General features: G+C 44.6%; 1 protein-coding gene across 1 annotated transcript in view; it reads right to left on the reverse strand.

Annotated features, from left to right (window-relative positions):
* The window catches only part of CORIN (corin, serine peptidase), a 309,309-nt gene extending 300,068 nt beyond the window's left edge, over positions 1-9,241 (reverse strand). Inside the window, exon 1 of the mRNA XM_010858877.1 lies at positions 8,604-9,241. Coding sequence (XP_010857179.1) covers positions 8,604-8,675 — 72 coding nt within the window. The 5' untranslated portion in view covers positions 8,676-9,241. The remainder of the gene's footprint in view (positions 1-8,603) is intronic.
* Positions 9,242-11,709: the final 2,468 nt, after the last annotated feature.

The following is an 11,709-nucleotide window of genomic DNA, read 5'->3' on the forward strand; positions in this document are numbered from 1 at the left end:
ATGGCTGCAATCCAAAAGTCTACAAATAATAAATGCTGGAGAGGGTGTGGAGAAAAGGGAACCCTCTTACACTGTTGGTGGGAATGCAAACTAGTACAGCCACTATGGAGAACAGTGTGGAGATTCCTTAAAAAACTGGAAATAGAACTGCCTTATGATCCAGCAATCCCACTGCTGGGCATACACACTGAGGAAACCAGAAGGGAAAGAGACACGTGTACCCCAGTGTTCATCGCAGCACTGTTTATAATAGCCAGGACATGGAAGCAACCTAGATGTCCATCAGCAGATGAATGGATAAGAAAGCTGTGGCACATATACACAATGGAGTATTACTCAGCCATTAAAAAGAATACATTTGAATCAGTTTTAATGAGGTGGATGAAACTGGAGCCTATTATACAGAGTGAAGTAAGCCAGAAGGAAAAACATCAATACAGTATACTAACGCATATATATGGAATTTAGAAAGATGGTAACAATAACCCGGTGTACGAGACAGCAAAAGAGACACTGATGTATAGAACAGTCTTATGGACTCTGTGGGAGAGGGAGAGGGTGGGAAGATTTGGGAGAATGACATTGAAACACGTAAAATATCATGTAAGATATATTCATATATATATGTAGCAACTTGTGTTCTTACAAAGCACTTTCATAAAGCATTATTTCACTGAGCCATCAATCAGAATCCTGAGAGAGGAATATTGTTCCCATTCTTCCAAGAAAGAAATCGAGCCTAATGGGAATTTACCTGTTACAGTGGCCCCCAGCTAATAAGTGATGGGAAAGTACCTGAGCCAGGTCTGTGTGCCACAGCATCCAGGGCTGCCCTGAGCTTATCTTGGCTCAGGTTTAATGATTTAATCAAGCTTACTCTACTTCCTGAGTTCTTTTATATCTAATTCTTTCCAAATTTCAGAGATCTCAGAATTCTCTTCACCTGGAAATTTTGTTCCCTTGCCACTCTGAACCTATTTTTATTATTATTTTTTTAACTGTGAACACAGAGGAGTGTGTATCCTACCTACCCAGGTGAGAAAGGACTTTATCCTGTGTTAAACTCCTGCTCAGCTAGAGGCATACCTGGAATCAAAGACACTACCAAAAGTCAAACTACAGACCAATATCTTTGATGTTATAGATGCAAAAACTCTCAACAAAATGTTAACAAACTGAATCCAGCAACACATTAAAAAACAAATCATACATCACAATCAAGTTAGATTCATCCCAGGGTCAAAAAGATAGTTCAACATACACAAATCAATATGATACAGCGGATCAACAAATGAAAAGACAAAAACCACATGATCAACTCAACATGCAGAAAAAGCATTTGATAAAATTCAACATCCAATCATGATGCCACTCTTGCCAAAGTAGGCGTAGAGGGAACACACCTCAACATAACAAAAGCTGTTTCTGATAAACCGGCAGCCAACAACAGAGGCATGCCTGGCTCCCAGCTTGATGTGGACCACCTGTTGCGAGGCCCTCAACACCAATGACTGTCTCTCTACACCTTTTCTACCATGCACAAGCTGCATGCCTGGGTGAAACACAGATCTGACTTAGAACCAAAGAAGATATCCCCAGACAAACCTGGCTTCTGGTGAGCAAATTTCCTTTGCTCAGTCTTCCTTGGAGTTGAACAGGCCATCCTGCACTTTGGCAGAGGTCGCTGTGAAAAGAAATGGCAAAGACCCACAAAGAGAGAAGCAGATACCAGCATCGGTTCAGATGCCCTTCACCCAGCAGCACTTCTCAATTGAAAGGGAGGAGAGAAAGAAAAAGGATAAGGGTACAATGAGCTCCTCGTTTTTTCTGCAACATGAAAATCTAGTTTTTAGATCTAGAAAGGCCCTTGGAGAGTGTCTAGTCCTCATTTTACACATGAGGAAACCAGGATCAAAAAGTTAATTGACTTTTGTAAAGTCTCACAGCAACTCAGTATCAGATAAAGACTAGAGCTCCCATTTCTGATGGTGTCAAATTAAACAAAATTGCTTTAAAGGATCCACAGAGAAACATTAAGTGCAATCATACAGTTTTGATTTCCAAACTGCCCTACAGAGGAGTGGCACCTTGCTTGCAGGATGAGACTCTGAAAAAGGTACTGCTGCTGCTGAGTTGCCTCAGTCGTGTCCAACACTGTGCGACCCCATAGACGGCAGCCCACTAGGCTCCTCTGTCCCTGGGATTCTCCAGGCAAGAATACTGGAGTGGGTTGCCATTTACTTCTCCAGAAATAGGTACACAACCCTGAAAATCATGTAGTATCGAAATAATCCTTGAAAATCCTTAAGAAAGTGCCACGTTGGAGACCAATATAACGTCTGTCAATCAATCCCACATGGTTAGTTTTTCCAGAGATGGATCAAGCTCAACAGTTGAGTACCAGATTAATTAATTGGCCTGAGGTTAGAAGAAAAAAAAAAGGCATTGATCTTTAAACACAGGATCACTTGTAGGCCCGCAAGCTGGATACATATAAAAGGCACTGGAGTTCTGAAATTAATAGCAGATTCCCTTCTCTTCATTTGTGCTCTCACTCCAGGGCACTGAGCAGAACAACAGGCAAAGTGACTCATACAACATCAATAGTTCTCTCTTCCCTGCGCTCCTGATAATAGTGTTTACCATGTAATTAGAAACGAATTTGCTTCACACACACATGAATCTCTGTTTGTTCATTGGTGCATCCCAAGTGCCGAGTACTGTGCCTGGCACATAAATGTTTGTTGAATAAATGGATGAATCTGCTCCTCTTTCTGTCCAGGTGATGCAACTGAATTCTTACAAGGTTATCTTGTTCTAGCATGTGGCTCTTAAGTTCTCAGAGAGTTATATTGCCCTGGCCAGAAAAATTCACATTGAACTGTTCATAGAGATTGTTCAGTACTCATGGGGTTCATGGACACATGATTAAAATTTTCTGGTGCTATCAACCTTTAGGATGCAGCTGTGACACTTTAGCAGAATGACCTTCATGGTTCTGGAGAGCCTAGCATCGTTTACTTTCATAGCTGCATAAGAACTTTTCTTTAAAGCTCTCTCAAGCGCTAGAAACAAAAGGTATTCTCTAAATGCTGTCAGCCCAAAAGTTCAAAGGAGAGCCAAGCTAAGCTCAAACTAGTGGCACCAAAACAACCTTTACAACCCATAGCTATATTTTCTGCCCTACTCTTAAGCCAGAGTAGGCCCTTTTTCACAGACGTCCTCTTGAGCTGCTTGTAAGTTTCAGTACTGATACTGAATGGCCAGATGGATGATGCCCAGGAGCACCCTGGATCCCCAGCTAGCCCCAACCAGCTCTGATACTGCACTTGTCACTACCAGCTCTGATGGTTTGAACATGGAGAAATGTACAGCAGGAGAATATTCAAACAGCTGCTGAAAGGTGAGCTAAGGGAGGTCACTGCCAGCAGACTCAGAGGAAAACATAATTTATAGGCATCCTTGAGCAGAGCTCAGAGCTGAGCAAACACGGCTACAGAGTCCTCAGCAATGTGGCCACCAGATACACCTGTGCTCTGGGACAACAGCAGCTCTTTCTGAGCAAAGAGAAAGAAGTAGAGACAGGAGGCTGGGCTGGGGACAGTGACAGGCTTAGGAAAGGGCAGCTGACTCAGCGAGCCAGCCCATGTACTCTACACCCATGTGGAAAGCACACATACTCTCCCAACCTGCATGGTGGTTGCCTATAAGAATAATGAATATTATGGACTATGCACTAAAGCAGATTTAGCAAAGTCCTAGGAACAGAATAAACTTAAGGCAGGGAAAGGATTACCTGTCTGCATATCTGCACTGGCTTGAATAATGTCCCTCAAAAATTCATGTCTACCAGAACTGATGCTTCTGAATTGTGGTGCTAGAAAAGACTCTTGGGAGTCCCTTGGACAGCAAGGAGATCAAACTAGTCAGTCCTAAAGGAAATCAATCCTGAATATTCATTGGAAGGACTGATGCTGAAGCTGAAGCTCCAATATTCTGGCCACCTGATGTGACGAGCCGACTCATTGAAAAAGACCCCGATGCTGGGAAAGATTGAGGGCAGGAGGAGAAGGGGGCCACAGAGGATGAGATGGTTGGATGGCATCAACAACTCAATGGATACGAGTTAGGGCAAACTCTGGGAGATGGTGAAGGACAGGGAAGGCTGGCGTGCTGCAGTCCATGGGGTGGCAAAGAGTCAGACACGACTAAGTGACTAAAAAACAACAAAATGAAGGGTTATTGGGACATAACCCCACTGTAAGTGAAAATAGATCAATATTGTTATTCTTATGGAAAATCATACAACACATAAGGGTACATATGGGTACATATGGAGAGGGAAATGGCAACCCACTCTAGTGTTCTTGCTTGGAGAACCCTATGGATGGAGGAGCCTGGAGTGCCTCAGTCCATGGGGTTGTAAAGAGTCAGACATGACTTAGCAACTGAACAATGGGTACTTAAGAGTGAGAAGCTGCTGCTGCTAAGTCGCTTCAGTCGTGTCCGACTCTGTGCGACCCCATAGACAGCAGCCCACCAGGCTCCTCTGTCCATGGGATTTTCCAGGCAAGAGTACTGGAGTGGGGTGCCATTGCCTTCTCCAGAGTGAGAAGAGCCTCCCTCTATTATATCAGAATTTCTGCTCTAAAACCAGGAAAACCATCAGCCATAAATCTCACTGTGAAAGGAAAAGGATGCTACATTAGCAAAAATCATCAGCGATGGGAGACTTTCTAAGGATTTTGTAACTAATACACACTCTTGACTGATTTATAATAAAAATACTATGTATCATTTATTCTATAATTATATAAATTATGCCAATTATAAACAGCCATCTACCGTTCAACAAATGCTCTGGCTGTGACACAATAGAAGGGATTCAGCTATACAAAACAAAAGGAAAAGCAAAGGGAAGTGATGGACAGAAAAACCTTTATCATCTAAGAGTCTCATTAAATTATCACTCAAGCAAAGAGCTCTAGAACTAAGAAAATACTCCTCAGTGAATTAGATGTTCTGTCTACACTATCTAATACAGTAACCACTGGTCACATATGATTACTGAGCACTTGAAATGTGGCCAGTGAGACTGGAAAACTAAATTTTTAATTTAATTTTGATTCATTTAAATGACCATAATAATTAAATAATCACATGTGGCCAGCAGCTACTCTATTGGAGGGCACTGCTCTAGAATCACAGAAGGCTGGCTGTGGAGACAAATCTGAGAGCCTCAGAAATCTGAGATGTGACCAGCCCCACAAGTAAAAACAGGGGAGGAAGCCTTCACAGAAGATACAGCTGTATGTAGAGTATTTCTAGGACATATTTGGGCTTCCTTGGTGGCTCAGATGGTAGAGTCTGCCTGCAATGCAGGAGACCCAGGTTTGATCCCTGGGTCAGGAAGATCCCCTGAAGGAGGAAAAAGTAGCCTACTCCAGTGGTCTTACTTGGGAAATCCCATGGACAAAGAAGCCTGGTGGGTTGGCTACAGGACATATTTATTTCCTTAATCTTCACATGCTCTTATAGTCAGTGATCATCCCCATCGGTTGGATGAGGAAATCAGGGTTCAGCAAGATTCTCTGACTTGCCCAGGGCCTTACAGCTTTTACAGGCTAGGGCCAGAGATCTGAATATGGCTTTGACACCAAAATCCATACTCTAGTCATCAAGGCACTCCATTTACAGCACCTTTCACTCTTGTGATGTCTTCCATTTCCATCCTCTCTGAAGGGTCTGAAACACAAAAGTGGGTATGCATGGATGAGTGCATATATGTGTGTCTGAGTAGATTTTGCAGAATAGGTACAGGTCTGAGAATTACTTGAGTGTTTAGTGTGGATCTAGTATTCCATACAACAAATCAGTATCCTCTAAGCAACCAGCCCCATTTTCCACTTAATCAGGAAGAACAGGAGGCAAGAATGAGTACCTGCTGACTAACTTATTAAGGCCAAATTGGCAGATTAAATAAACCTTCTTCCTGGGACACATTTAGCACTATTACTATCATCCAGCTTTCCTGGTCCTCAGGGAGCCCCCATTTCCCTGGCCATAGTGACACTTAGAAACCCCAAGACTACAGGTCTTCACATCAGGGGAGGCTGGAGGTAAGGGAATGAGGAAAACGGAGAGACAGGATACCTAAGAAATGGTATGTAGGTTTGAAAATAACTCGTTTCAAATCAAGAGTGACAATGTTAAATCTGGGCTGCTCAGCTTCTCCCCCAATCTATTTGTCTCCAGCAGTGGAAAAGGGCAAGTGCGGGTCATTAGATACTGCAAGTGTGGAAGTCAGGTGAAGCCATGGTGGGAAAGATGGCCCTCCCAAGACAAAACCACAGGTCGATGTGGATGGCTGCTGTGCTAATAATAAGATTTCTGCAGTATTATGAAGAATGTTTCTAATGGAACTAATTGTGCCTCCCTTTAAAAAGTTTCATTATGCCTGGAAATAACACTTGATGAGATTAATAAAACAATTCTTATTTGTCTAACCTCCTGGAAGTTTAACTGAGCCTTTCATCCTTGTCCTGTGCTCTGATCCTGCAAGGAACCCTCTGGGAAGAGCCCCTTCCCCCTAAATAAAGCTTTACAGCATTTTGAGGTTGTGAGACTTATGTAATTCCACACCCAAATAACTCTGAAAATAGTTTATCCCGTGCAACCCTTGGTGTGTTCTGGGAAGAATTCTATGGAAAACCAGCTTAGCCCAGTAATCACATTTGTCTACCCAGACAGCTAGTCTAACCTCTCAAGCTCCAGGAACCTGGCTGTGGGGAATGATTTCTAGCCTAAGTTTACACAACAAAACTATTAACACCAAATAATACAACCTAGCAGGTGATTGTTGTGTTGTGACAAAAACTGATTTTATACCTTTTTTAAAAGCCATTGTTTCCTCTCATTTTCTCTGGGCTATTCCCAAAAGTGGGGCTTCCCTCATAGCTCAGTCGGTAAATCATCTGACTGCAATGCAGGAGACCTGAGTTTGATTCCTGGGTAGGGAAGATCCCCTTCAGAAGGAAATGGCAACCTACTCCAGTATTCTTGCCTGGAGAATTCCATGGACAGTGGAGCCTGGCGGGCTACAGTCCATGAGGTTACATGGGGTCGCAAGAGTCAGACACGACTTAGTGACTAAACCACCACCATTCATTCCCAAAAGTAATGTGTTGTGACGTCTTTAATTTCTAAAACCTTCAGCTAAAATATATGTGTCTTTGGGAAATGACCACCACTAAGTCCTGACTTCACTCCCTTTCTGGTGGCAGTCGGCATTCCTTTGCAGAGTTTTGCTTCCAAGGGTAAATTACTTTACCAAGGAGGGGTCAGGGGAGACTACAAACTACAAATGCACACAGAGAAATCGTCTGGTCTTATTCAAGAGTGAGTTTGTCTTTGTGGTACATTGTTCTCAGAATTTTCCCGCGGGAGGAAAGCTCCACTTTGAATTGACAGGATAGCTTCCCTGGGAATGTCCCGCCGGGCGGCTTCCCTTATGAGCTCCTAGCTCTGAGCGCGCAGAACTGTCCTGGGAATACCGAGTAGTGCGAAAAAGCGCCTACATCGCCATCCATCGGCCGGGAGAGGGTGGCATCCGGAATGCAGAGCTCGCCGCAAGACCTGGGGACGAGTCCTGGCAGGATCCGACCCAATAACACCTAACCCGCGCAGCCCTCCATCCCCGCCCAGAGAACAGTCTCTGGTACCCGGCTCTGCGCTGCCGGGACCCCGCAGCAGCAAATGGACTCCGGGACCCTCCTGACATCGAACAAGAACAGCGCGAGAGATCCAGTTCCTGGGGAATCAGGCCAGTGAGGACCTTCCGTGTTCCTCTTCCCTACCTTTCTTCTCCCAAATCAGGGGCAACGCTGTCCCTTCCCAGGACAGGATCAGAGCCCGCCGAGCCCAAAGTAGCTGGAACCTGCGTCCCCCGGCGGCCCCGCGCTCCTTGCGCCCAGGGCCGGTACACGCCGCCAAGTTTGCGCACAGGGGATGCAGGAGTTGCCAGCACCCTGCAAGTCAGACCAGTCCTAGGATACCCACGCTCAGATGGTCCCGTGATCACCGGCACCACTGGTGGCAGGGGAACTGAGGGTGAATCCGGGAGCTCGGAGGGACGGAGACTCAGGCGCGCGCAGTTGAGAGAGGAGGCTTACGTCTGGGACTTGCGATGCTGCGCGCTCCTTCCAGATGCACAGAAAAGAAGCCTTGGACCCCCAAGGGGTTGTTTCCAACGGCTCCTTCAGCAGCCTCCTCAGGAGCCCGGACGCCACCGAGGCCACTTGATGCGTGGAGGACTCCGTGTTGAAGAGGGGCAGTTGGGGGTGGGGGGTGTGTACCTGGGACATGACGATGCCCCTGGCAAGGAGAGCGTGGTCTCTGGACCGACCTGGCTCGAGGGCTAAAGGAAACCCTATCCATGACCCTGCGCCCAAGGACTGGTTATAGCGTGGGGCTGGGACAGCTGAAGCTCACCGACGGTGGGGGAAGGTGGCACCCAAGGGGAGGAGGGGGCGGGACAGGAAGGATAGACCCTGAATCCATCCGGACTGAGAGGTCATCCGACCTATCTGGCGGCAGGATCTTACCCGCTCCGGGGCCAGGGCTGGGCGGTAGCGCTCTTCCGGAGCCAGGGCAGGGGACTGTTTCGTGGAGAGCATGTCTCGCTTTTTCCTCCGTCCACTCTTGGTCTGTTTTCTCTCCTCTGCGTGCCCCTGGGAGAGGCACTACGGATTCCTTGCTCCTCGCTCAGGAAGAGACAAGTTGCCCTTCAAGGGACAGGGGCCCCACATTTTGTCTGCTCGTCAGATCCTACCCGCGGACCACTCCCTCCCTTCCCTCGTGTCCCTAGGCCCCACCCATAAAAAACCCTTGATGACAGATCCTCCGCAACCCCACCTCTTCTAGGCTGTTATTCAAATAAGTTATTCTTCAGGGGCTGGGGGCGAAGCCAAGTGGACTGCTGGTCCCCTACCCAAACCCTCCCCCACACTTAGGACCCGCGACGGCAGCATGGAGAGGGCGAGACCTGAGTGTTTGGGCTGGGGGAGACAGAGTGAGAGTAAAGGAATTGCTTCTCATCCCTCCCAGATCTCATCACAACTAGACCAGTCTCTTGGCCCCAGCGTAGCCAAGTAAAAATCAAAATAACGGCAGCCACTGGCAATTAAGGGCCAAGTTTGTTATCTCAACAAAAACGTATGTTTTCTAGGGTAAGCATTGTTTGCTTTAGGCAAATAGAATCGAGATTCTATGTTTAGGGAAGAAACTGCTTTTGCAAGACTGCCTGAGACTTTGCTAAGGCTGCAGGGACCCAGGAGTAAAGCAGAGTCAGCTTCCAAACGCCTGGTGGCAATTTCATGCCCAGGGCTTCCACAAGCTGAACCCTAGAGGCCAACAACTCTGTGCGTTTCGGCCACTTATCGTCAGGCAGCTTCCAGGAGAGCACCGCAGGTATTTACAATGATAAACACTATCACCTGAAGCCCAAGAGAGTTGTCATAGGCTTAGCAGAAAAGCACTACATTGAGTTTTGCTGAGAAATATTTTTTTGTATCCAACCTCAGTCAAGATCTAATGAAAATTTCACAAATCACTCATGAGGTTATTGAATAAATTCATCTCTGGTATTCTGGAGGCAGCTATGAATAGTCAATAAAAATAAGTACCATGCACCTGTTCCCCCAATATTACAACTGGAGAGGAGGATAACTTGTAAAACTGGGGGTGGGGGAATCAGTATTTTGCTTCTGAAGTGAAATGAGAAAGTAGAAAATGTAATAAGTGCATCATACAATAGTTGAAATCGGGAGAGAATCAAAGTAACCAGACTAATTTTAAGTTTACACAGTTTTAAGTTTAGCAAATACGGAGCTGGAATTCTGCAGAGGCAGGGTAAATTCAGGACTGCGTTCTAAAATATTGTCTCATCACACATCATCACCATAGGAACACCAGCCTGAAATCAAGAGCCTGAACAATTGTCCATTAGCAACCCCCTTAGTCTTTCATTTCAGTCAACTCCATCTATAAAATGAGGGTTGGATTCAATCCTCAATGTTTCTACCGGCATTCTGAAGCCAAGGATGGACTGTTTATTCATCGTTCATTCCTCTTTTCGCTTCCACTTTCTGCCCTCTGGTGGAGGTGCTACAGAAACTGACATTCAAGTAGCTACATTAGGGAATCTGAACTAGCCACTACTATACAGGACCATCCTTCAGAGAACTAAAGCTGACTGCACTGATAGTGTAAAACAGCATTTTCTAAGCTTCCTTTTAGCAAGAAAACCCAACAAATTCTAGGTACCAGTGGCAACAGAGTAAATATCTGAGGTAGTCTGCATGAAGGTAAACAGCTATTTTTATATGCTTTGTAACAAACTTCTTTGATGTAAGGAATCATAGCAAATGTTAGAAACCTCATAACATAGGTTATATTATGAACCAACTTGAATTTGCAGCAAGCTCACAATAATATTCAATGACCTATGAATTATTCCTTTTTAAAAAATTTGCCACATTTGCTTTTCAACTTAGAGTGAAAACCATCACCTAGTTTCTTATACTTTTCATTGTACATAAAGAAGTATTTACAGCCTTTTGAAATTTTTATTGTCTAATATTTCAAACATATATCTATTTGGATGGCTTAAAAGAAAAAATCTTAATGGGATTTGTGGGCAAATTAACTTAAAAGTAGAGTATACCTCTGGAAAGGGTGACTTTACAGATCAAACGTGGGTCACATTGCATATTACAGACTAATTTCAGTGCTTAGTACTACAAATGAAGGCCATTTGAGAACAGGAAAGAGACATTTCAGAGAAGCAGCCAGTACTCCAGGATGAAAACAGGAAAGCAGCAGCTAAAATAAATATGTTATCCCAAGACTTACCAATTTATCTATTCATTCAACTAACACTCTAAGATTTGTTAGCTGCCAGATGAACAAAATCGAGTTCCTGCCCTTAGAGAACTTTCTGAAATAATAAATACATTAAACAAACACACAAATGTAAATAAACTATGGAAAAATACTTGCAAGTAAGTTAAGAATGTATTTTAGGGAGTTTAAGCTGAGATCTAAAGATACAAAGCCTTTAAAATAAAAAATATATGAAGAACACAGCAAGAAATAGGCAAACTGGACATTTACCTACTGCAGGGAGAGTTTACTTAAGAGGCAAAAACAACATACCCGTATCTGGAGTAATATATTCCAGCATTCTGAAATGAATGTTCTGTATATGATAAAAATAGCCCATGGAGATACTGTTTGCTGTATATACTATTTCTGGGGTATTAATCCTTTATTCTATAAAGTAGTCCCTGGGAAGAAGGTAGTAAGAACTGGCCCATAAAACGTTTCAAGGGACTTTTATTTCTAACACCCTCACATACCTAGTGTTAGTCTTCCCCACCTCTAGGGCTGCCATTTGACTGCCCACATCCTGTCTAGTTTTCCTAAGAATGCGCGTTTATTCTCACTCAGTTGTGTCTCTGCAACCCAATGGACTGTCGTCTTCCAGGCTCCTCTGTCCATGGCATTTTCCAGGCAAGAATACTGGAGTTGACATTTCCTTCTCCAAGGGATCTTCCTGACCCAGGGATCGAACGTGAATTCCTGCACTGCAGGCGGATTCTTTACTGCTGAGCCCCTGGGGAAACCCCTTCCTGAGGATACCCCCTCAAT

The sequence above is a fragment of the Bison bison genome, unplaced genomic scaffold (assembly GCF_000754665.1).
Source record: "Bison bison bison isolate TAMUID 2011002044 unplaced genomic scaffold, Bison_UMD1.0 scf7180017864451, whole genome shotgun sequence".
NCBI classification, from domain to species: Eukaryota; Metazoa; Chordata; class Mammalia; order Artiodactyla; family Bovidae; genus Bison; species Bison bison.